This window comes from Bacillus rossius (genome assembly GCF_032445375.1).
Source record: "Bacillus rossius redtenbacheri isolate Brsri chromosome 4 unlocalized genomic scaffold, Brsri_v3 Brsri_v3_scf4_2, whole genome shotgun sequence".
Lineage (NCBI taxonomy): Eukaryota > Metazoa > Arthropoda > Insecta > Phasmatodea > Bacillidae > Bacillus > Bacillus rossius.
This window is the reverse complement of record NW_026962011.1, coordinates 20,571,627-20,592,987: the sequence shown is the minus strand read 5'-3', so window position 1 is coordinate 20,592,987 and position 21,361 is coordinate 20,571,627. Positions and strand designations below refer to the sequence as shown.

The 21,361-nt window shown below is 39.1% G+C and overlaps 1 protein-coding gene across 4 annotated transcripts in view; it reads left to right on the top strand.

The window, feature by feature from the left end:
* LOC134541879 (major facilitator superfamily domain-containing protein 12-like) overlaps positions 1–21,361 on the top strand; it is a 64,120-nt gene that overhangs the window by 20,644 nt on the left and 22,115 nt on the right. For all 4 annotated transcript variants that reach the window (XR_010076695.1, XR_010076696.1, XM_063385586.1 and 1 more), the window contains exons 2-6: positions 6,680–6,887; positions 7,749–7,866; positions 8,901–9,245; positions 9,753–9,864; positions 19,499–19,649. Coding sequence is in view for 2 of the 4 variants with exons in the window: in XM_063385586.1 (XP_063241656.1) it covers positions 6,680–6,887; positions 7,749–7,866; positions 8,901–9,245; positions 9,753–9,864; positions 19,499–19,649 (934 nt within the window). In the remaining 2 variants the exon portion in view is untranslated. The remainder of the gene's footprint in view (positions 1–6,679; positions 6,888–7,748; positions 7,867–8,900; positions 9,246–9,752; positions 9,865–19,498; positions 19,650–21,361) is intronic.

Here is a 21,361-nt window from a genome sequence, read left to right as displayed (position 1 = left end):
GTATCACCTTAGCAAGGACCACTGGTTCGACTACACGACTAACAGGAACCCTGTCTTGTTGAAACATTTATACTGATTTTGCTAGTCCTGCAGTTAACTGTAAAACTTTACAGTCCTCGGATAATGCGCCAGACACACTTTGTGTGAAGGTCCTCAGTCTGACAGGTCCTCTGATATGCTTGCTAAAGTAATAGTCCTCGGAAGCTACGTTAGTGTTTGTGTATTCCCGTCCTCTATTTAAGGGTAAAAAATGGGGTCCTCGAATAGGGGCCTAAACACGTATAGGTGTGTGTGTGTGTGTGTGTGTGTGTGTGTGTGTGTGTGTGTGTTCGCGCGCGCGTGCGTGCAAATCATTATGTTCTGAAGGGTACAATAACACTTAAAAAATAATAATTAAATCTACCAGTTACACAATGCTTTTCATGTCATAATGCTCCCAGGCAAAGGAAAATACTGTCACCCTTGCTCTGGTTTAAGAAATTAGTCCCTTGTTGGGACCTACTGTCATGTCCACCATTTTGGCCTCGGCTGGTATAATAGCACAAGCCCCAGGTGCGCCACCCCTCCTACACACTCTATGGGCAGGACATTTAGTTCGCCACCCGCCCCTAGATGGCAGACAAAGGGGAATGTAAAGTAAGGGGACTTTGTCTACCTGCCCCGTCTAACTCAGGGCAAATATGTAAATATATGGTGTTGTGACAAGAAACTGTTAATGATACAAGTGAATGTAAAGAGTTTTGTAAGTCGAATATGTATGCACAGGAAGGGTGCAGATGTGCCCTCCCTACTGAATATGTACATATTTTGTATATTTACCCTGGCTGAGCTAAGCCAGGCAGAAAGCTCTTCCCAGTATTTCTGGGCCAATAAAAGTGACTGAATACTTGAGCAGTATTGTTTTAGGCAGCGACCTCTCTGGAGGACCGCTCCTCCCCCTTCCTTCCTCTGGTAGGCAGCGACCTCTCTGCAGGACCGCTCCTCCTCCTTCCCTCCTCCTCTGGTAGGCAGCGACCTCTCTGGGGGACCGCTCCTACCACTCCCTGTGCTTGGGCAGCGACCTCTACTCGGGGACCGCTCCCACTCTCTCCCCCCCCTCTGCCCGATCTTCCCCTGCTCTTGGGCAGCGACCCCTGTTCGGGGACCGCTCCCGCTCCTCCTCTCTGCCTGGGACAAGTCAATTTGGCGCCCAACGTGGGGCCAGTCAGCTTGGATAACCTGAGGACCACGCCCTGCCTCTACGAGAGCTATCAGCACAGCCGGAGCCACATCCACTTCCAGGAGTGCAGAAAACACCTGGTGGCGCCCAACCCAACTGAAGGATGTCTTCTGGATCCTGTGCCGCACCTCGCTGCAGTGCACCGGATGGACCCAGCATTCCCTGTGTATGCTGCAATGCCCAGTTTCACCTACAATGCCTTGGTATCGTGGAACAAGTCATTGAACAGGCGTATATCCACATATGCCAGCCCTGCAGACAACTTCTGGTAGAGAAGAAGCCAACAGTTCCAGCTCCCCGGCGCTGCTTTGCGCCGAACTGCCCTGGGACAGCCCTAGTCCTTGTCACCTGCCAGGCCTGTCAGCGCGACTACCATCTCGCCTGTCTAGGCTGGGAAGATACCCCACTGGACCTTGCTGGGATGTCGTTTACCTGCGCCCAGTGTAGAGTGAATCCCACTTTACCTTCAAGTACAAGATCTGCAAGTGTACCTCGGCCCTTTAGAGGTCAGGATCATGAGGACCCTGTGCAAGCTGTACACCAATGGGAGCAAGCCCTACGGGCACATGCAATCCACCGCACCGAATGGGTGGACCAGATAGGTCCATTACTACTTGGGGAAGCCTCTAGATGGTGGAATAACCATGAAGGGCTGTATGACACCTGGGAAGAGTTCACAGGGGGCTTCCTGAACCATTTTGGAAGCCAATCAAGACTGGCAAAGCTTACTGCCCAATTATATGGTACCAAACAAAAGGAAGGAGAGGATGTCGAAAGTTTCTTACTACAGAAAAGGAAACTTTATAAGAGGCTACACCCAGGGAGAGACCCAAATGAATTTCTTCCTACCTTGTTGGAGCTGGTGCGGCCCAACCTACGGCCATTTCTACGGCATCCGCCTCCCGAGAATTTATCCGAACTTATGGTTCGAGCCACTGCCGTGCAGCGAGACTGTCTCGAAACTAGGGGCACTGTAACAAGTAAACCTTGTTCACCACCAACCCTGGTACAAGAATATTCTACCCCCAACAAAAGGTTGCCGAAGTGTTGGCACTGCCCTGAACAACACTTTCACAAAGACTGCCCACTGCTCCGCTGCCAACAGTCTGAAAGGAACAGCCTCAACACAGTAGACCCCTGGAGGGAAAGAGTGGTGCCAGCGAGCCCTACCCCTACACCGAAGGTAGAAGACCTCAACTCCCAAGCTCGGCTCGAAGGTAGACCGACCCCGAGCCTTATGTGCATACAGCACCACCCACAACAAGAACTGCCAAGAGTCAAGGTGCAACTAGACTCACAGCCCATTCAGGCTCTTATCGACTCAGCCGCCACCACTAATTATGTGCGCGAGAGTGTGGTGCAGATAATAGGGACCCCTATTAATTCCCAACCCCAAATGGCACAGCTTGCCACCCAGGGATCCACCATGACCTTACTGGGCAATGCTGTGGTACAATGCTGCATAGCCGATATGGAGATGGAGATCCCATGTTTAGTCGCAAAGGACCTTCGAGAAGAACTTGTGCTGGGCCGAGATTGGCTCACGCAGCAGCAGGCGATATTGGACTTTGAAGATCAAACTGTACACTTCGGACGAACGTCCCGCCGGACTCTTGACTGGGGAACCAAAGGAATGGGTGACCTGAATGCCCCTAATCAAAGTGGTGGTAACCCTAATCCTGGAATATGCACTGAACAACACAGAGACCAACTTATGGTTGTGTTGACGCAAGGGGACCAGAGACCTCAAGAAACTCCTTCCCTTCGCTCTGCCACAACCAAGCTAAGCCTAAATAACTCGGGCAGTGGTTTTCAGTGGTGCCAGAAAGGAGGAACCCCAAAGGGGAAATCGACCATGCAGTCATGGAGACAGCCGCTGAGCGACGCCCTCTCAAAGGCAAGATGCCACTGGAAGAAAGAGCCTTTTCCAGACCGAGGAATATGGTTTCCCCAGAACAGGATTCACCTGCAGCCATGGAGACGGAAAACAGATCTGTCCAAAAACCCCGAACCCCAGGAACCTACTAGCCCCTCTGCACCAGGAGAACTACCTCCAGTACCCTACGACCATGGGAACGGCTGGGCAGACCAGCCCGCTACCGTCTATCCTCCACATAGTGTAGTGGCCAGTGTAGAGGAGCCAGCCCTGGGACTGAAGCCCAGCGTGCTGACTCCTGGCATGTGCAACGATCCCAGTCAAGGCCACAGAGGGAGGGGGGCGAATTGTCATGTCCACCATTTTGGCCTCGGCTGGTATAATAGCACAAGCCCCAGGTGCGCCACCCCTCCTACACACTCTATGGGCAGGACATTTAGTTCGCCACCCGCCCCTAGATGGCAGACAAAGGGGAATGTAAAGTAAGGGGACTTTGTCTACCTGCCCCGTCTAACTCAGGGCAAATATGTAAATATATGGTGTTGTGACAAGAAACTGTTAATGATACAAGTGAATGTAAAGAGTTTTGTAAGTCGAATATGTATGCACAGGAAGGGTGCAGATGTGCCCTCCCTACTGAATATGTACATATTTTGTATATTTACCCTGGCTGAGCTAAGCCAGGCAGAAAGCTCTTCCCAGTATTTCTGGGCCAATAAAAGTGACTGAATACTTGAGCAGTATTGTTTTAGGCAGCGACCTCTCTGGAGGACCGCTCCTCCCCCTTCCTTCCTCTGGTAGGCAGCGACCTCTCTGCAGGACCGCTCCTCCTCCTTCCCTCCTCCTCTGGTAGGCAGCGACCTCTCTGGGGGACCGCTCCTACCACTCCCTGTGCTTGGGCAGCGACCTCTACTCGGGGACCGCTCCCACTCTCTCCCCCCCCTCTGCCCGATCTTCCCCTGCTCTTGGGCAGCGACCCCTGTTCGGGGACCGCTCCCGCTCCTCCTCTCTGCCTGGGACAAGTCACTACAAAGAAGGTTGGTAGACATGCTGGGTAGTAAAACAAGACAATAATATCATTAATTTACCAGAGGAGAGCAGGAGTGATGAATTAGTAATTTAGGATACTCTCCCAATTAGATACATTACAGATTGATCATAATAAATAATTATACAAGATATCAGCTACTGAATGGGTGTTTAATAAAGAAAATCCCACACCATTTATATCTACATCATAGACTAGTACATGATTTTTGGTTATCAACAAAGTTGTATGACATTGATTATTTTTACAATTATATAAAAAAAAGAGGAGGAAATTGTAACACGAGGACAAGAGATGCATTCTAAAGGTGTGTGAGAGATTTGGTATGGAAGAGGGAAGTGCCATTAAAATATAAACAAGTGTGGTACAATACTTGCTATGTACCCATAGTCACTTATGGAGCAGATGCTGGGAAGATCAGAGCAATAGGAATGAAGTTTATGAGGAGTATGTTGGCAGTTACGAGGCGAGACAGGATCAGGAATGAGAGCAGGAGTACAGGACTTGAATAACATAATTGAAAAAGTGAGAATGTGATGGTATGGCCATGTCCATGATGGAGTTGAAGACCACAAGAGGAAGGCCTCAAGAAAGACCAAAGAGGAGGTGAGAAGAGCAGATAGTGAAAGGAGTGTAGTGGATAGGAGAGGAATGGTGGAGTGACAGGAAGATGGGAGGCATTTTACTTTACTGGTTTGGCCGCAGGCTGGAAGCATTTGAGAATGATTATGATGATGACTCAGCAACTTAACTTATCTGTGTTTTGGGCAATGTCAAGTAAGGCATCCCCCCTCCTTCTCTACATAGATGATAGTGAGTAATGTAGGTCAACTGTCTCATTGATAGACGTCCAGTTGGGAAGAGTTTATCAAAGATTAGTAGTTCACTATGGCCTTAACCGTAACTGTATGACCTAGTGCAGTAATAGCCAACTGGGGGCCGGCGAGCCAGATCTGACCCGTGACATAATTTTGTATAACAAACCGTTTAAAGACTTTTTCAGCAAAGAAATATCAGCTCCCAAGTAGCCTTCCGTGCTTGCGCACGCACCTCTGCGCACAAGTTGCAACAGACAAAATAATCTGGAATTACTTAATTTCAGAAATGTGGTTTGCCTGCCCATAGTTCTCGTACATGAAATTACTGTTCCTGAAACAAAATAATGGTACATCTGTCCACTATTAATTACACGAGAAATATAAGCATGCACTAAAACTAAACTATGCTTACAAAATGTAACAGCAGTAAAGGAAATAAGTTTAAAACCAAAATTAAGAGGCAAACAAAGAAACAAGGTGCTGAATTGGACTCATTCAGAAAATTCTTTGAAGCCAGCACACTAAGTATAAACTAAACTTAGCGCGAAAAAGAAAACTAGAGCCACAAACTCAAAGATGCATGCTAAATGCCTCACGATAACAATCTTCGTTGCACAGTTTCGTCATTTAACCCATGTACGAACCTGTCTCTTGAGGTTAAGTACAAGCTACCTCCATAGTTGCAGTGTTCAGCCAGGCATTGTAATTCAGCTGTGTGTTCGGCAGTTAGTTCATCACCATGTTGATTGCTTGATGAAACTTGATTTTTTGTAATATTTCAGAAGGTTTCGGTGAAAAGTGGTTCTTCTGCAATTTTATAATTTCCTTGAAAACTGGTGAAACAAGTGACCTCACAATCAAATACGTTTTAGGGCCACAAACACTAAGAAAAACATCACTTTTTTTTATCTGCTGATGTAACTTCACTTGCTTGGAAATAGAACCCCAAGCACTCCACATAGGCATCCTAATCCTGTGGCTCGGGGCTGCATCACATTTAATTCCTCTGTATGACCTAAAAGGTTAGCATTCTGTAATTGCGATTACAATCAACGTATACTGAATCACCTCCTTGTCGCTGTTCATTGAGAAGTACGGTATTAACTATTGTGAATATATTTTACTTGTTTTTCTCAGTAGCTGGGTATACAACAGAACACAATATTATCAATTACATTGAAGTTTCTGCACTTGATATAACATCATCAGTGTGCCATGTTGCAGCTAAGACTGGCAGATGAAACCTCCCTGCTGTCACTTCTTATAGAAGTAAATGCATAACTGGAAAACTACATTTTTTGTATTCAGAGCAGTTATTAAATGAGCTTATCAACTCATCTCGGCTTGACGTTGAGTTCTGAAACATGGAAACCCTTATATTGAGACATAAAGTGCAACTCAGGATTGCTATCCAGCAAAGATGAATTGTGACTAGGATACTTAGTACCCTAACACTACTGAGATATCCGCCCTATAGTGTACTATGTAGGATCTTGAACTGAAATTATCATCACCATTTTAAATTTTGCAGTTTGAAGCGTTACAAATTGAACATAATTTCCAGAAATATAGTTTTTACAGATAAGAATACAAGTTAAAGTCTGCGTATCTAGTGCAATTTCAAAGTACGAGTTTTTGGTTATTCAGAATTAAAATTTACATTGAAGGTAAATATTTTTCCCAACACTGTCGTGATTGCATGCTGGTCACTGTTGCAGGAACTGTCTGTGTTATTGGAAGCTTCCCTTTTATTTTCTCTCCGTGCCTCGGCTGCAGGGACAGCAGTCATGTGGCACAGATGGTGTATTACTCTGCGTTCGTCATCATATTCCAGTTTGGTTGGGCTGCTGTTCAAATCTCGCATCTGTCTCTCATTCCCGACCTGACGCCGAGCGAGCACGAGCGGACAGGCCTCATTGTGATCAGGTACTACAGAGATGCTACCTCACTTGCATAGCTCAATTTAATTCTGTTGTTAATTATAAGCTGTTTTGAAATTTTTTTTTTCAAATGTGTTTAATTCGCTGATAACTTTTAAGCAGAATTTAACTTTCATTGCATTGATTTTTTTACACTAACATTTATAAAATTTTTTTTTTTTAATTTTGAAAATATAGTTAATATGTATTGTAACAATTAATTATTTAAGTTCTCATAGATGCCACTTATAGACTGGATCAGAATGTTCTGTCCATAAATAGTTAGAAAGTGTGCAGAAAAAGTGATTTAATCATTATAATTTTTTGATATAAATATTTTATAAAAATAATTTTCCCCCATATTTTTTTTTACCCCCCTCCCCTTCTTCCTCCTTCCTAAACTGGTTCAGAACCTCTTGTTTTAACGGACTAAACCACATGTAATTCATAGTTTGTTATCACTGACAAAATATAACAAAATTAATTTTTTCAACAGATTTTGGGGTAGGAAACTAGCAGAGACAGGTTAAAGCCTTAAAACATATTATGTAATTCAGTTGACCAGAAAAAAAAAACTATCACGTGCCTAAAAATGTTACATTTGTCTGAGAATTAAATACTAGTAATATATCTGTTAAAACTTATTATATTTGTATTGGTAATAACATTATAAAAATTAAACAATTTTTTTAAAATTTTTATTGTTTACTAATGTAATTGATAGTTTTGTTCTTACTACTGTATGATATTGTGTATGTGTGAGAGAGAGAAAGAGAGAGAGAGAGAGAGTGTGTGTGTGTGTGTGTGTGTTCAAATTGACAAAATTCTCTCAATATATTAGATTTTAATTTTCTTTTATCATCTGCAGGTATAGCTTCACTGTGTGTTCAAGTCTGATGATATACTTTATTACCTGGGGAATATTCCACATGACAAATGATATTACGGGGGCTCCTATTGGGCCCAGTGATACAGTAAAATTCCAGGTAGGACTAATCTCATTTTAAATAATTATATATGTATATGAAATAATTTTTACAATGAAAATTTGACATTAATTCATTTCTAGTTTCTTCACAAAATTTTGACACCAATGAAACTGCATGAATATGTGAAAAATATTGTATCACTTTATATGAGTTATAGCTAGTTGTGAATGAGTGAAGAAGAGGTTCCTAAAATAGAAATTCTTTTGTAATAGCTGCATTTGTTATTTTGTTACTGTTTAAAATAAAGGTATCATTATCTGGAAGTTCAATATACCACTTAAATTACAGTGATTAATAACACATACTACAAAAGATGAGTATAATATGCATTCTAGTTAGTTTGAACCAGTTTTCATTCTTGTTAGGCATATCTTTCTAGTTGAGAAGGTGTTAAAAACCATTCTACTTGAATTATGTTTTTAGTTGGAACAGGTATAAGACAAACAATTGTTAGGTCAGATTTCATGCGGTTATTGACGAGAGCGATTTGTCAGAAACTGATTCCAAAATGAGTTTAGCTGAAAATGTGCTGTAAATGGTATTCTTGTAAAATGTCAGTTTAAAAAGAGCCAATGTTTACCAGCCCAGCATTTTGCCTTTAACCGATGTCAGTGAAGATTGGGCCCCAGTTAGTCGAGTGTTAAGGTTGCTCGCCTTCCACAGAGGCTATTTGGGTTCGATTCCAGGCATGGTCAAACCCAGTCTTTTTTGCAAATGGGAAACAAGGCGGGTTTTCTCAGTCCTCTCCCGTTTTCACCATCCGTGCATTCTGTCAATGCTCCATTCTCATTAGACCGCCCCTCAACATCTCAAACGACCCCGACGCCAATAAGACTTTAAGTACATGGTTCTTATGTTAATTCAATGAAGGTGATAGTTCGTTAGGGTTTTAACTTCGCACAGTTATTGCCAGAGGTCTAAGCAAGGTGACATGACCGCCAAGATTGTATGTAATGGGCTCTGGACACTTGTGTACTGACACTGCTGTGCTCATAAGTCTGTCATATGGAGGACTGTGTGCCTGGTTGCAGCAAATTGTGGCAGCGGGGCTGTGCGTGGGCGCGGCAACGTCGCTGGTGTTCCACGTGTTCGTGAAGGAGGGCCCGGCCCAGGCGGGGGAGCACGTGAGCGCCGTGGGGCAGAGCAAGAGGACGCTGGCCTGCGTGCTGCAGGACGTGCGACTGTACCAGGTCGCCGTGGTGTACACGGCCACCCGCCTCTTCTGCAACCTGTCGCAGGTGTACGTCCCCTTGTACCTGCACGAGTCCCTGCGGCTGGGGGCGGAGAGCCTCGCCGTGGTGCCCCTGGTCATGTTCGTCGCCAGCTTCGTCATGTCGCTCTTCGCCAAGGCGCTCAACAGGAGAACTGGGCGGAAGGTAGCTCGCATCTCGTAACCAGACAACGCCTTTGTGTTCAGTGTGTCGTTAGTGATATTTCCTACTTTTGAATCAACATTTCACTTTAGTTAAAAAAATAAATAAATGATTCAGGCTTTTAAACTTTTTTTTTTAGTTATATCTGATACAATTTTTATTGTGTGAATATTGTGTGATTATAAAAAAAAATATTTAAAGTAAAAATTTCAAACAGTCTGTTTACTTCAGTGATAAGAATAAGAATACTTGGAAAGATTTGGTTAAATTATTGCAGTTACATCTGTTGTTGAGGCTATCAACTATACAATTAGTGTTCAGTATAAGTTTTGGAGGAATTCATGTTTGAATGCATAAAATATGCTTGTATTCAATTATTAAGTTTTTATGTGAAATTTAGCGAAGAATAAGCTATTCCTAAGTTTCTTAGAAATTATTTAATTAAAGGTAGTTTCATGGTTTTATTTACAGTTAAGGTTGTGTTGTTACCAAATGCAATTTTGTTTTCAGATTGCTTTTATGTTTGGTGGAGTTTTGGGCATCGGAGGCTGTGTGTGGATATACTTTGGAATTGGTGCACAATATGCGACGTATGAAATCTATGCTGCAGCATGTTTACTTGGTGAGTTTCTTTAGTATGAGCTGTAGATTCTAGTTATGTCATAACTCTTTAACTTGGCTCTCTGGATAACTCTGACAGACCTAGAGTAACAAATAAATAAAAGAGGAGCCTTGTGTGATGACTTGATGAGAGACCTAAAATATACAAAAAAACATTTACGAACATCTCTCTTTTTTTTTTTTACAAGATCACAGACATATTTACTGCTTTGTTGGTGTGCACAGTAAAGTGAATAATGCATTTTCTTTAAGTATTATTATATTATTAATTTAGTTTACAATGACATACTTTAAAAAGCTTTTAATTCCATTATGTTAGCATACAAAAATTTGTTAGACCACATAATCTGAATGTACACAGCTGTGATTTTGTGTTAAGAGAGTTTCTGCAGTTATTGAGAAATGGTGCCAATTTCACTTCTAAAATTTACAAATTTTGCTGTGATGTTGTAGAGTAATAATTTAATTTCTGTTACTGTCACACTGCAATCAATTGTGGAAAGTTTGTAGATTATATGATGTCATTTATTTTGAGGTATTCACAGACAGTAGTTGTGTATTAGTTTACAGACTAAACTGCTTGTAATCCATTCCAAGAAAATTGAGGCTGAATGTGTGTCATAGGAGTTAATTGAATAAACTTGTACACAGTAACAGTTATTTATTTGTTCTCTATGATATGTTAGATAACATTCATAACTGGGTAGAATGTCAAAAAGCTTCAGCTGCCATACTTAACCGTAAGCTGTGTCACAGAAGGGGCAGAAACCTGCTGCTAACTAAAATGTCGGTATTACCCCAAATGTGGCATTACAATGACTTATTTTCAGGCTATTAATTAATTTGCTTGTTTCTGTAAATATGTTTATGTTAGTTTCTATACCAAACCCCATTTGTTATTTTATGACTTCAGAAAGCTACACCACTAGAACAGTCTCTCCTACTTCCCCTGAACAAAAAAGAATTCATGATATTCCTGATTTATTTATTAGTATGCAAATGTCTTCTTATGTTTTATATACACAATTATTTTGTTAGTAATAAAATTGTTTCTTTAAATTTAATTTATTAACGGTTAAGTTGGAAATCAATACTAACAAATTCATATACTATATATTATAACTAGGGCCTGGAATTTTTCGCGATCGCGAATTTTGCGAAAATTCGCGCGAATTTCGCATGAAAACGCGAAAAGTAAGTACATTCGCGAAAACCACAACATTTCTATATTACACTGCGAATATATCCCCGAAAAGTACCATTACAGTAGAATCCCGCCGATGCGACCCCCTCTGATGCGTCCATTCCGTTTATATGACCGTTTTTTGAGAAAACATGAAAAATTTAAGCAGAGAAAGTCGAAAATTTGAGTAAAATCGGCTGAAAAACAAGTCTGTTACACTTTGTTGGGGGCTGCGTGTTCACGTTTATTTTGGCGGGCATACAAAAGACAAAGACGGCTAAAAATAGATACCACCCCTCTAGACTGTCCACGCGGCAGTGTCTAGCCGAGCTCGGCGCCTCCACTATCGCACGAAAAGCCGTCTCAGCTGTCATGTTATCTTACCCGCCCGGCGGCTTGACGTCATACGTGACGTGACGCGACGCTTACCTCTCCCATCCCCTGCTAATTCTTCAAGGCTCATCCCTCCCAGAGCCACAAACCATGTAAAAACAACCCACCCCCCCCCCCCCCTTTTTTCTAACAGCTAACATTTCAACACATTCCCTCCCTTATTTTCAACCTTCTGCGTGAGAAACTGTCAGCGTGTTTTTTTTTTCTCTTTTTTTTTACGCTGCGAAGGGACGTGGAAACGATAATTGCTTGAGCTGTCAAAATAAACATCGCTGACGACAAGGGCGGGAGCGCATCCTGTCGGTCTGTCGCTGTGATTATCTACTCCAAAAACATGTCACAGCATTTCAGGATAGCATTGTTCTTACCTATTTCTTTCGTTTATAGCCGAATGTTTTATACTTGATCCACACAAGGTTAAAGTATCCTTTAACCCAAGTCTTGTGTTTCAGCATAATTACTTTATTTTTACATAAGCCGTGTTTGTGTATGGTTTTGATGCTCAAAATTGATCTGGGGTATAGTTCACACTAAGTTTCTTCTCATTTGTGCGCTGGGGTTTGTTCAAGTGGCAACCCCGTGTTCCTCCACTCCATTAAATACGAGCATATCAGTATCAGAAACATGGGTTTTATTGTACTGACAATAGCACAGTGATGTGCAAATTTTGCAACTGTAAAGTTTCATGGGATAGAAAAGATTTCATTGACAAACACCTAAAGTCGGCTAAGCATGTGGCATTGGCAGCCAAAAAAAAAAAAAGAAAAGAAAGAAAATTTGTAGTTGCAAACATCTATAGCAACGTGTCTGTTTTGTGTAACTGTTTTGGATTTAATTGGCTGTTATTATGCATATTAGCCTATTCCTAGTATACATGGATTGTTTATTAAATATGTAAACTATTATATTCAATAACTGCACAATTTAGTCAACATTTAAAATACCGGTAAAATTTCCATTGCATAACGAAAATACCGACTTTAAACCACCGCTTTTCTAATTTGAAAGTACCGCTTTTTGCATATTGAAAACACCGAAATTTTCCAGGCCCTAATTATAACTAGTGATGCACCGATTATGCAGCCGGTTAATCGGCAACTGCGATTATTGACCCAATGCCGATTAATCGTAATCGGCGATTACCAGGTTAGGTTATAACCAATTGCCGATTATTGTAAAATTTGTTGCTGAAACCCATATGAATTGAAAGAAAAGAAAATACATTTAAAGTTTAAACTTTAATAAGTTCTTGAATTGAAACTACAAATGGCTGAAATCTCTTAGAATATGATCGTGGAAGGTAGGGAATGTCAACGTCTCTGAGTGTACATAGATACACTCGCCTAATAATATTTGCTTGTTTCGTGAATTGTGCTCGTACATACATAACTTCCCCGTTTACTATTTACAGTATTTACCCCTTTAAATTCAATTACTTACTGTACAATTTATCCTGTTAAGTTAACGTCGTGAATGGTATTATTGTCACAATATTTACCATGGCCACAGCCAAATCACACACGTGATTTCTTCGCACAAAATATTTAGTTAAGAAAATAAATGCATTTTTAAAGCTGTCACAATTCACAATATGGCATATGTTACTTATATTAGTAAATGTAAGTCTGAAAAAAAAAATTGGACATGGTATCGTAGAAATGATGCGCCTAATTAATTTTCACTGCGTACCGTATGTCGGCCATGTTTGTTATGTATGATGTGAGGTTGGAACGGACAACACGCACAAATACACAATAGCGCCATCGGTTCACATTCCACTGCCGCGACATAATTCCCTTTCTCAAAGGATTGAGAAAAGTAGGCTCACGTGATGCTAATTAGTAATTAATAAACTGAAATTGTGATTTGGCACTTTTTTAAATTTAGTTCTTTTTAGTCATTAACGGGAGTTACTAAAATAAAATACCAAATTGCAACCATAATGTTTGCACAAGTGACGATCAGAATTGAAGTTGGCAACACTGCAATAGTAATTCATGAATATTGAATACTGTATTTTTTTTTCGTAAACAATGGCCATTAACGTAAACACATTGTAGTTTAGCTTTGTATTTTGATTGTTGATCAACATAATGACGTCTTCAAGATCGAAAGGTGACATATGGAAATTTTTCTCGGTGGATTTAATAAGTGAATCTAAAGCAAAATGCTTAATGTGTGGAACACTCATCTCACGAGACAGTTGCGGGAACCGGAAGTCGTACACAACTACAAACATGTGGAACCACGCAAAAAAAATTTCATTCCAGTGAAGTGATTTCAGAAACAATAAATAAAAGTTGGGAAAGTGAAGTAGATGATCCTGATGTCACTCCTAGACCACCTGAAAAAACGTGCACTGTCACAAACAACACTACCAGCCATGGTATCAAAAAAAAATAAAGTACTTGCCCACTGATCCAAGAGCACAAGAAATGACTCGAGCTGTTGCAGAAATGATCTGTGTTGACATGCAGCCAGTCGATATTAACAACAAAGGGTTTAAGCTACTAATGGAGAAAGCAGTACCAAAGTATGAACTTCCTTCCAGGAAACATTTGAGTATGTACTACTGTAGTTATACCATCTATGTTTGAGGATGTTAAACGACGAGTAAAAACAGAACGGCGTTCAAGTAGGAATATTTAGTAAAAGACTTTGTTTTTTATTTCAACTTTACGCAAAAACTGATATTCTGTAATCGTAATCGGTAATTGCAATTATTAGTGTAATAATCAGTAATCTGTAATCGTAATCGGCAAAGTATAATCAGTGCATCACTAATTATAACTATGTACATAAAACTTAAAACTAATAATTAATTTTTGATTTTTGGTCTGACACTGGAAGTACTTCATAGCGGGCTCTAGCAACAGTCCCAATATTGATGCTCATGCAGTTAGCATATTAAGCTTAAGTAGTATGTACTGGGTAGCTAAATATTGAGAAAAAAATGTGAATTACATGTAATAAAGTTTGATAGGCGTAATGTTTTACATAGTAGTGAGAATTATTTCAGCTTCATATTTAAGCTGCTAAAAAAGAATGACCCAAATACAGTTGGGCTTGTTAATCTGTACTGTCCCACAGGGTAACTATATTGCTGACTTGATGTAAGCTTTTGGACATACGCCATTGCTAAGCACATGTATGTCCGTAGAAGAAAACTACAAAAAACACAAAAGACAAAAACACAAATTAAGCAAAAAATTGCTGTTGTCAACAGGATATAAACATCACATAATATTCCATAACCAGGAATATTGTCAACAAACAAAGAAAAATGGACTAACAGAACGGAAAAACCCCCCACAACTGATGACAGCACAAAAATATTGAACAAAATAAATTGGTTCAATATTTTTGTGCTGTCATCATTTGTGGGGGTTTTTTCATTCTGTTAGTCCGTTTTTCTTTGTTTGTTAACCATATTCCTGTTGTGGAATATTATGTGATGTTTATATCCTGTTGACAACAGCAATTTTTTGCTTGATTTATGTTTTTTTTTAGTTTTCTTCTACAGACATACATGTGCTTAGCAATGGCGTATGTTCAAAAGCTTACATCAAGTCATGCACTCCCATTGCACAAATCTTTCAAAGATAACTATATTGCTGTATGGTTATCAGTTAACTTTGGCTACATAAAATAAAACTAGTATGGTTCATAGTACGTACTATTAAATACTCTTAGGGAACAGCGGAACACCAAAGAGAGCATTTATTTGACCCCTGGTACAGGTATCAAGAGAAATATGTTATTACTTAAAATTAACTAGTATGCATAAAACATAACAGTGGTATTTAAGTTGCTAAGATTTTTTTTAGTGAACAGTTTACTTTAAAATATTATTAATTAAAGGTAAGACAATTATTTGGCATCAGAAGAAGGCTAGGTAAGTACAGTTTTTTCTTTTTTTTTTTTCCTTACAAAATATTCAAGTGACTGTGTGATCCCAATTAATTTCTTTACCATATTTAGAGAAATCTTTGACATAAAAAAAACTTAAATTTCCTGAAAATATTCACATGTCTAAGGGCCGGTTTCACCAAGCAGGTTTAATTTTGTTACAGAACGAGATTTACAAAACTAGATGAAGTATAATCGCAAGTTTAATTCCGACGTGTGTTTCACCATCGTTACACAAGTTTAAATTAATCGAGATTTCTAAAACTCGATTTATAAATGCCTTCCACATAAAAACACCCATTACCTAGCTAATTTACCCGAATATCATTCGGAGATACCCGAATATGTATTTTTTTCCCTCTTGTAGATGCAGCTTTTGGCCGAGCGTAATTTATGGTGGCCGCATCAACCTAAAAAAAAACTTTTTATTTTTTTGAAAAATTAGTAATATCGTGGAAATTGTCATAACGCATATAAACATGATTGGCAAAGGTGCAGTTTCAGCTGTAATTAAAGAAAAGCGACAAATAAGTCGAAATCTTTCGCCACATGAGAAGTCAGTTTTGTTAGATCAGTCTATGTGCAGACTGTTTCGACAGACGGAAATGGGTTCTGAAGTCCACTTCATAGTTTTCAAAACAATTACTCCTTTCGCGAATTGTACGAGGTCGACGCAAGGGAATAAAATCATCTCCATCCGAATCCTCTTCAAATATAACATTGTAAGCTGCTCGAGCCAATTGTTTACATACGTTAAGCGAGATTAGCTGCACAAACTGGAAGAACTTGGCCAGTTAATATAAAATCTCGCTTTACTCTGGAAAATCGAGATTACGCATGTGGTGAAACGCACAATCGACTAGAGTTTATATTGAAACTAATCAAGATTAATTTGCTTAAACTACTTTGGTGAAACTGGCCCTAAGCTAAGCTACAGTCCTGTAAGTCATTTATTATTATTATTATTATTGTTATTTGGGTAGTCCTGAACAAAATGGAAACCCTAAAATTAATGTGTCAATAAAGCTGTACTAGAGGATAAGAGAAAGCAAAACTGATAACTATAATCAGTTGTGGTTACTCTTATCCTCTAGTACAGCTTTATTGACACATTAATTTTAGGGTTTCCATTTTGTACAGGACTACCCAAACTATACCCCAACTATAATGGATTTCATCCTTAGATTGCAGTGTGCATTTAAATGGGAATACACTTTCTTTTTCCAATGCATGGTTTCTGCTATTAGCACTGTCCTTGTTTTGGTGTGATCTGTTGCAACATATACCAAAGTGCAAAAACATTTTAGACACAACTTTGTAATGTAATAAATATTTATTAAAATATACATGAAATAGTTTTTTTTTTGTAAAGCAAAATTGTAATGATAATTTTGGAAATAACTTTTTTTGTTGTATTTCTAAAAAAAAGCATAATCTGATAATATTAATTTTTTTTATTTCTAAGGAGTCATAAAGAAAATATACCATCTTTGTTTTAACTGTTTTTATTAACATTTTTATATAATGTATTTTAATTTTAAATATTTTGAGCTTAGCACTTTTATGAAAAGTGTTGTTATAAATATTGGCTACAACAAATACTTTTTCCAGTGAAATTATTATTGGTTGTTTAGCATTGAATTTTTTCAGAATGACAACAACTATGATGGTCTTAAAAAATTAAAAAACTAGGCAATTTTAAAAAATCTAGAAAACTTATTATAATATTTGATATTAAAAAAAGAAATAATTTGAACAAGCTGGGTGGTTAGAATATAGCAACAGTGGTTGCCATTAACACGTTCTGAACATGAGACAGGCTATAGACAGCTTGCCTCTGGCTCGCAAGACTGATGCAGCCGTTGCACCCTTGCCATTGAGCGTGTGTACGGTTGCACAGGCAGCTGTTCGTACCACCTGCCACACCCCCGCAGGTGCCAAGTTGAACAGCAACTCAGTCTTGAACAACGAAGATCTAGATTACAAGTATAATGTCAAGAATATTTATCATCATTAAGTTTTCTTAGATTAAATCTGGCTGAAACAATTGAACTTAATCAGGCTTGCCAACCCAGCATTCCTGAATGTGACCAGTATTTATGTATAATGTCAGCATCTCTAAGCATTTGTGAATTGTATTGACAAAGGGCTTTATTTAAACAGCCATTGTTTGCATTAATAACTTAATGTACTTGTATTAGGTGTGGGCTTGACTGTTGGTGATCATGTGACCCCTGATGCTGACCGACACAAGTCTCTTCCAGTCCAGTTCTCACCTATGAGCGTCAGAGGTGTGATGAACCATGCACCCCAGGATATTCATCTTCGCGTTTACTGACCTCGTAGTTCTGCTCAGCGTGATTATTTCTGAAACTTTTTTTTTGTTTATTCTCCGTAGTCAATCTTGTTCAGCTTCACCATGTGGCAAGCTGCTAGTCATTCTAGTTACGTGGTGTGGCCTGGACCTCAACTAAACTGGTCACTAGCCTTCAGGACAGTGAACAGCTTTGGACGATTCATATTGATCTGGTGTGCTTTCAGTTATGGAAACTTAACTGCTTACATTTTCACCTTAATAAGCGGGAGAGTTAGCAGGATGTATCTAACACATCTGGGGTGTTTGAGAGCCCACCTTCGTTTGGACCACAATTATTATAGCATCCCCATCGCTTGACTTGATGTAAGTTTTTGGACATACGCCATTGCTAATAACTTTTTCTGTTGAAGAAAAACTAATAAATAAAATAAATCCACACCACTCATACAGGAATCCGATAAAAAAAAAAGGAAAATCAAAGAATCAGCCTTCATTATTAGCAATAAAAATATTTTCAGCCAGCAGAGCATTGAATTAAAAAATATGTGGATCCCTTTGATAAAGAGAGAAACACCCCTGCAGCACAAAACAACAGCCAATACTCAACCCACCATAACCAATCCGCTTTAACTATATGGTGCACAGCCAATGGTGAGACAGCTCGTCTGTCATTGGCTGAGCAAGATGTAGCCCTTTCTCTGATAAATACCCTCATTTTCCAGCCCCTTCTCAGTCGCACCTGTGTTTCCGTACCATGTGCATCTTTGCCTGAGGACGGGAGCAGATAGCAGTTCCCGAAACGTCGCTTGTTTCTGTTTTGGTAAAACTATTGTATTTGTTTGTATTTTCGTTTTGTCGTGTTTTTTTGTCTCGTTTCAACTATTGTGCTGAATTATTTTGGGTTCAATATTTTTGTGTTGTCATCATTTGTGGTTTTTTTTCGTTCTCTTAGTACATTTTTCTTTGTTTTTCTTTGTTTGTTGACCATATTCCTGTTTCGGAATATTTTGTGGTGTTCATATCCTTGTTGACAACAGCAATTGTTTGCTTAATTTTGTGTGTTTTTTGTCTTTTTTTGGTATTTTTATTTATTTATTTTATTTATTAGTTTTTCTTCAACAGAAAAAATTCTTAGCAATGGCGTATGTCCAAAAACTTACATCAAGTCATGCACTCCCATTGCACAAATCTTTTAAAGATAACATCCCCATCGCTTAGAGCGGGGCAGGTTTTTGGCATCATTAAAAGGTATAGGTAACAATCTTGTAAAGCCATGTGGACAATGTCGTGCCCTCAACCGGATCTGTATGCGCCTTACAATAAAAAACACCCAAACGTGATTTCTAGCAATGAAACCCTCCATCAAAATATTTGCCAAATTTTGTACTCGTTATGCTGCGTGTCAGCACAAAGTTTTATGATTGTTATCAAAATATGGTGAAAAATATATTTAAGAATTTTAATCATACTTAAGGACTTGAGGTTACAATTAATACTTAATAAACTGTGTAGTTCCAGAAGCTATCTAAAAGTTGCAGTTAGGCAATTACATGGTTTGACTGGTACATAAGTAGGTATGTTGTACCATCATTATTTTTGGATAGTTGAATTTTAACAGCAACAATGGGAGTATGCAGCCAGAATCGTAGCTTGCATCTTTCAATAGTTCTATAACTGTTTATGTGAGCTTAAGGTGGCTTTTAAAAATTGTTTGAATAAGTTTTAAAAAATGCATTTTCATTCATTGTTATAGGAATCATGGTACTAAACAAATGCTAATGGTCTCTACTGCAGTAAGTGCTACAGTTGAGTGCATTACATACATTGTTTCAGGTGCTGGGAGCTCCGTGATGCTTGTGACGAGTCTCGGCATAACTGCTGACTTCATAGGCATAAACACCAACAACGGAGCATTTGTGTACGGCTCAATGAGCTTCGTGGATAAGCTGGCCAATGGTGTTGCAGTTATCATCATTCAGTACATGTGAGCATTATTTTTTTTTTTTTTTCAAGATATAGCTTTTAAATTATTTTAGGCTACAACCTGTGCTTGCGTTGTTTTAGAACTCTAGGATTTGTAAATAAAAATTTCCCTACCACAACCTGTAGGTGGAAGAAATGAAATGATAATTGATTGATCGTATATTTGAAAATAGAAAAATTATTTTTAGGTTTTTTTGTCACTATCCTTGATTTTCATGCCCCAGTATGTTAAAAAAAAATTGCAGTGAAAATTAACCAATTTAATAAATGCAGTCACAGTGGTTTAGAATGATTGGTAACATTGCTCATGCTTGGAACATGTCCATGTGCGACATCGTGGCACTATGGCTTCTATGTTCTTCATTCGCCCCTTTCTTCCCGTTGCTGGTAGAGATGACCTGCTTTTCAGCAGTCTTTCTGTCTTATCTTAGTCATCCCTCCATTCCCACGTGCAGGACTTTAGTTGAGTTGCACTAGTCCCACAAGGCAAGCTCAGAATGCATTCACAATGTTGGTTGGGCACAAATCAGTTTACGCTTATTTGTTACAATCTAGGAGGTATTTATTTGCAGTGTGAATTTTCCCAAGACGTCTTTTTACTGACACTAATTTTTTTCGCTACCAAATATTTTTGAACTTTATTGTACGAAACTACTACTGAAAATAACTTTTACATGTGCATCCCTAAAACTTGTGCTTTACTCGGTGACAAATAAGACATTTTTGCGATGATGAGAGACAAAATATTCTTATGTTTGGTAAAAATTTATTTTTAGTACATGGTGTTAGCAAAATTATTTTATATTTAGTAGTATAAAATTCTTACTTTATAGCAGTAAGCCTCTGAAAATAGACTATCAGCTGGTCACTTAATAAATCTAAGTGCTTTTTTTTTGGTCAAAAAAGGTTGTATTTTCCCTTGTATGGTATTGTTTAATTTACAAGTTACTACTGTTACAATTGGGCAAAATGGTATAACATGTATCTACATACTATATTACCGAGTTCTAACACTGTCCGCCTGCCGTGTGTTACATTTTTACCGACGTTGCCTAGCAACAAACTTTATTTGTTACAAATATAAACAGTAAAACATTCCATACTTGTTTAGTATTTTAATTTTAAATACATTTGGACGTTTTATTTGCGCTAATTTAAGCCATTTTCAGTAAATAAAGAAATTAATTAGAACTTCAACAGCCGTTTCTGCGATGTTGCGTCGTGATTGGCCAGCCGAGGAGCGGCCGGTACGAAAGCGACAATGTAAAATATAGAAGGTTTCCTGGACGGCTGTCCTGAGTGCGTGCAGTGCCGACGGTGTCTCGGCAATCGGGATATTTTGTTAATAATCCGCGCACTGACACTCTTGTCATATTAAATCGGTTTCACGACATCGCAGTGAACATTTGTGTGTAATAATCTCCACGATTATTACGTGCGTGAGTGTGATATCTGCGTTCACATCTGGACCCTTGCATCCATCGGCTAAGGTAGGCTGTTGCTACTGCGGTTTGAGGTGACGCATCGTTATATCACGTTTCCCTAGTGATTTTAGGACTACAATGTGAACTATTTTGACATTTTAACAAATTCAATTATACATTTTTCACATGCTAGAGTTACCAAGACTAGTAGTCCTGAAAGTACCGTTTCGTTGAAATACCTTACCGAACTACGCCGGAGCAGATTAAAAAAAACATTCCCTAATATTTT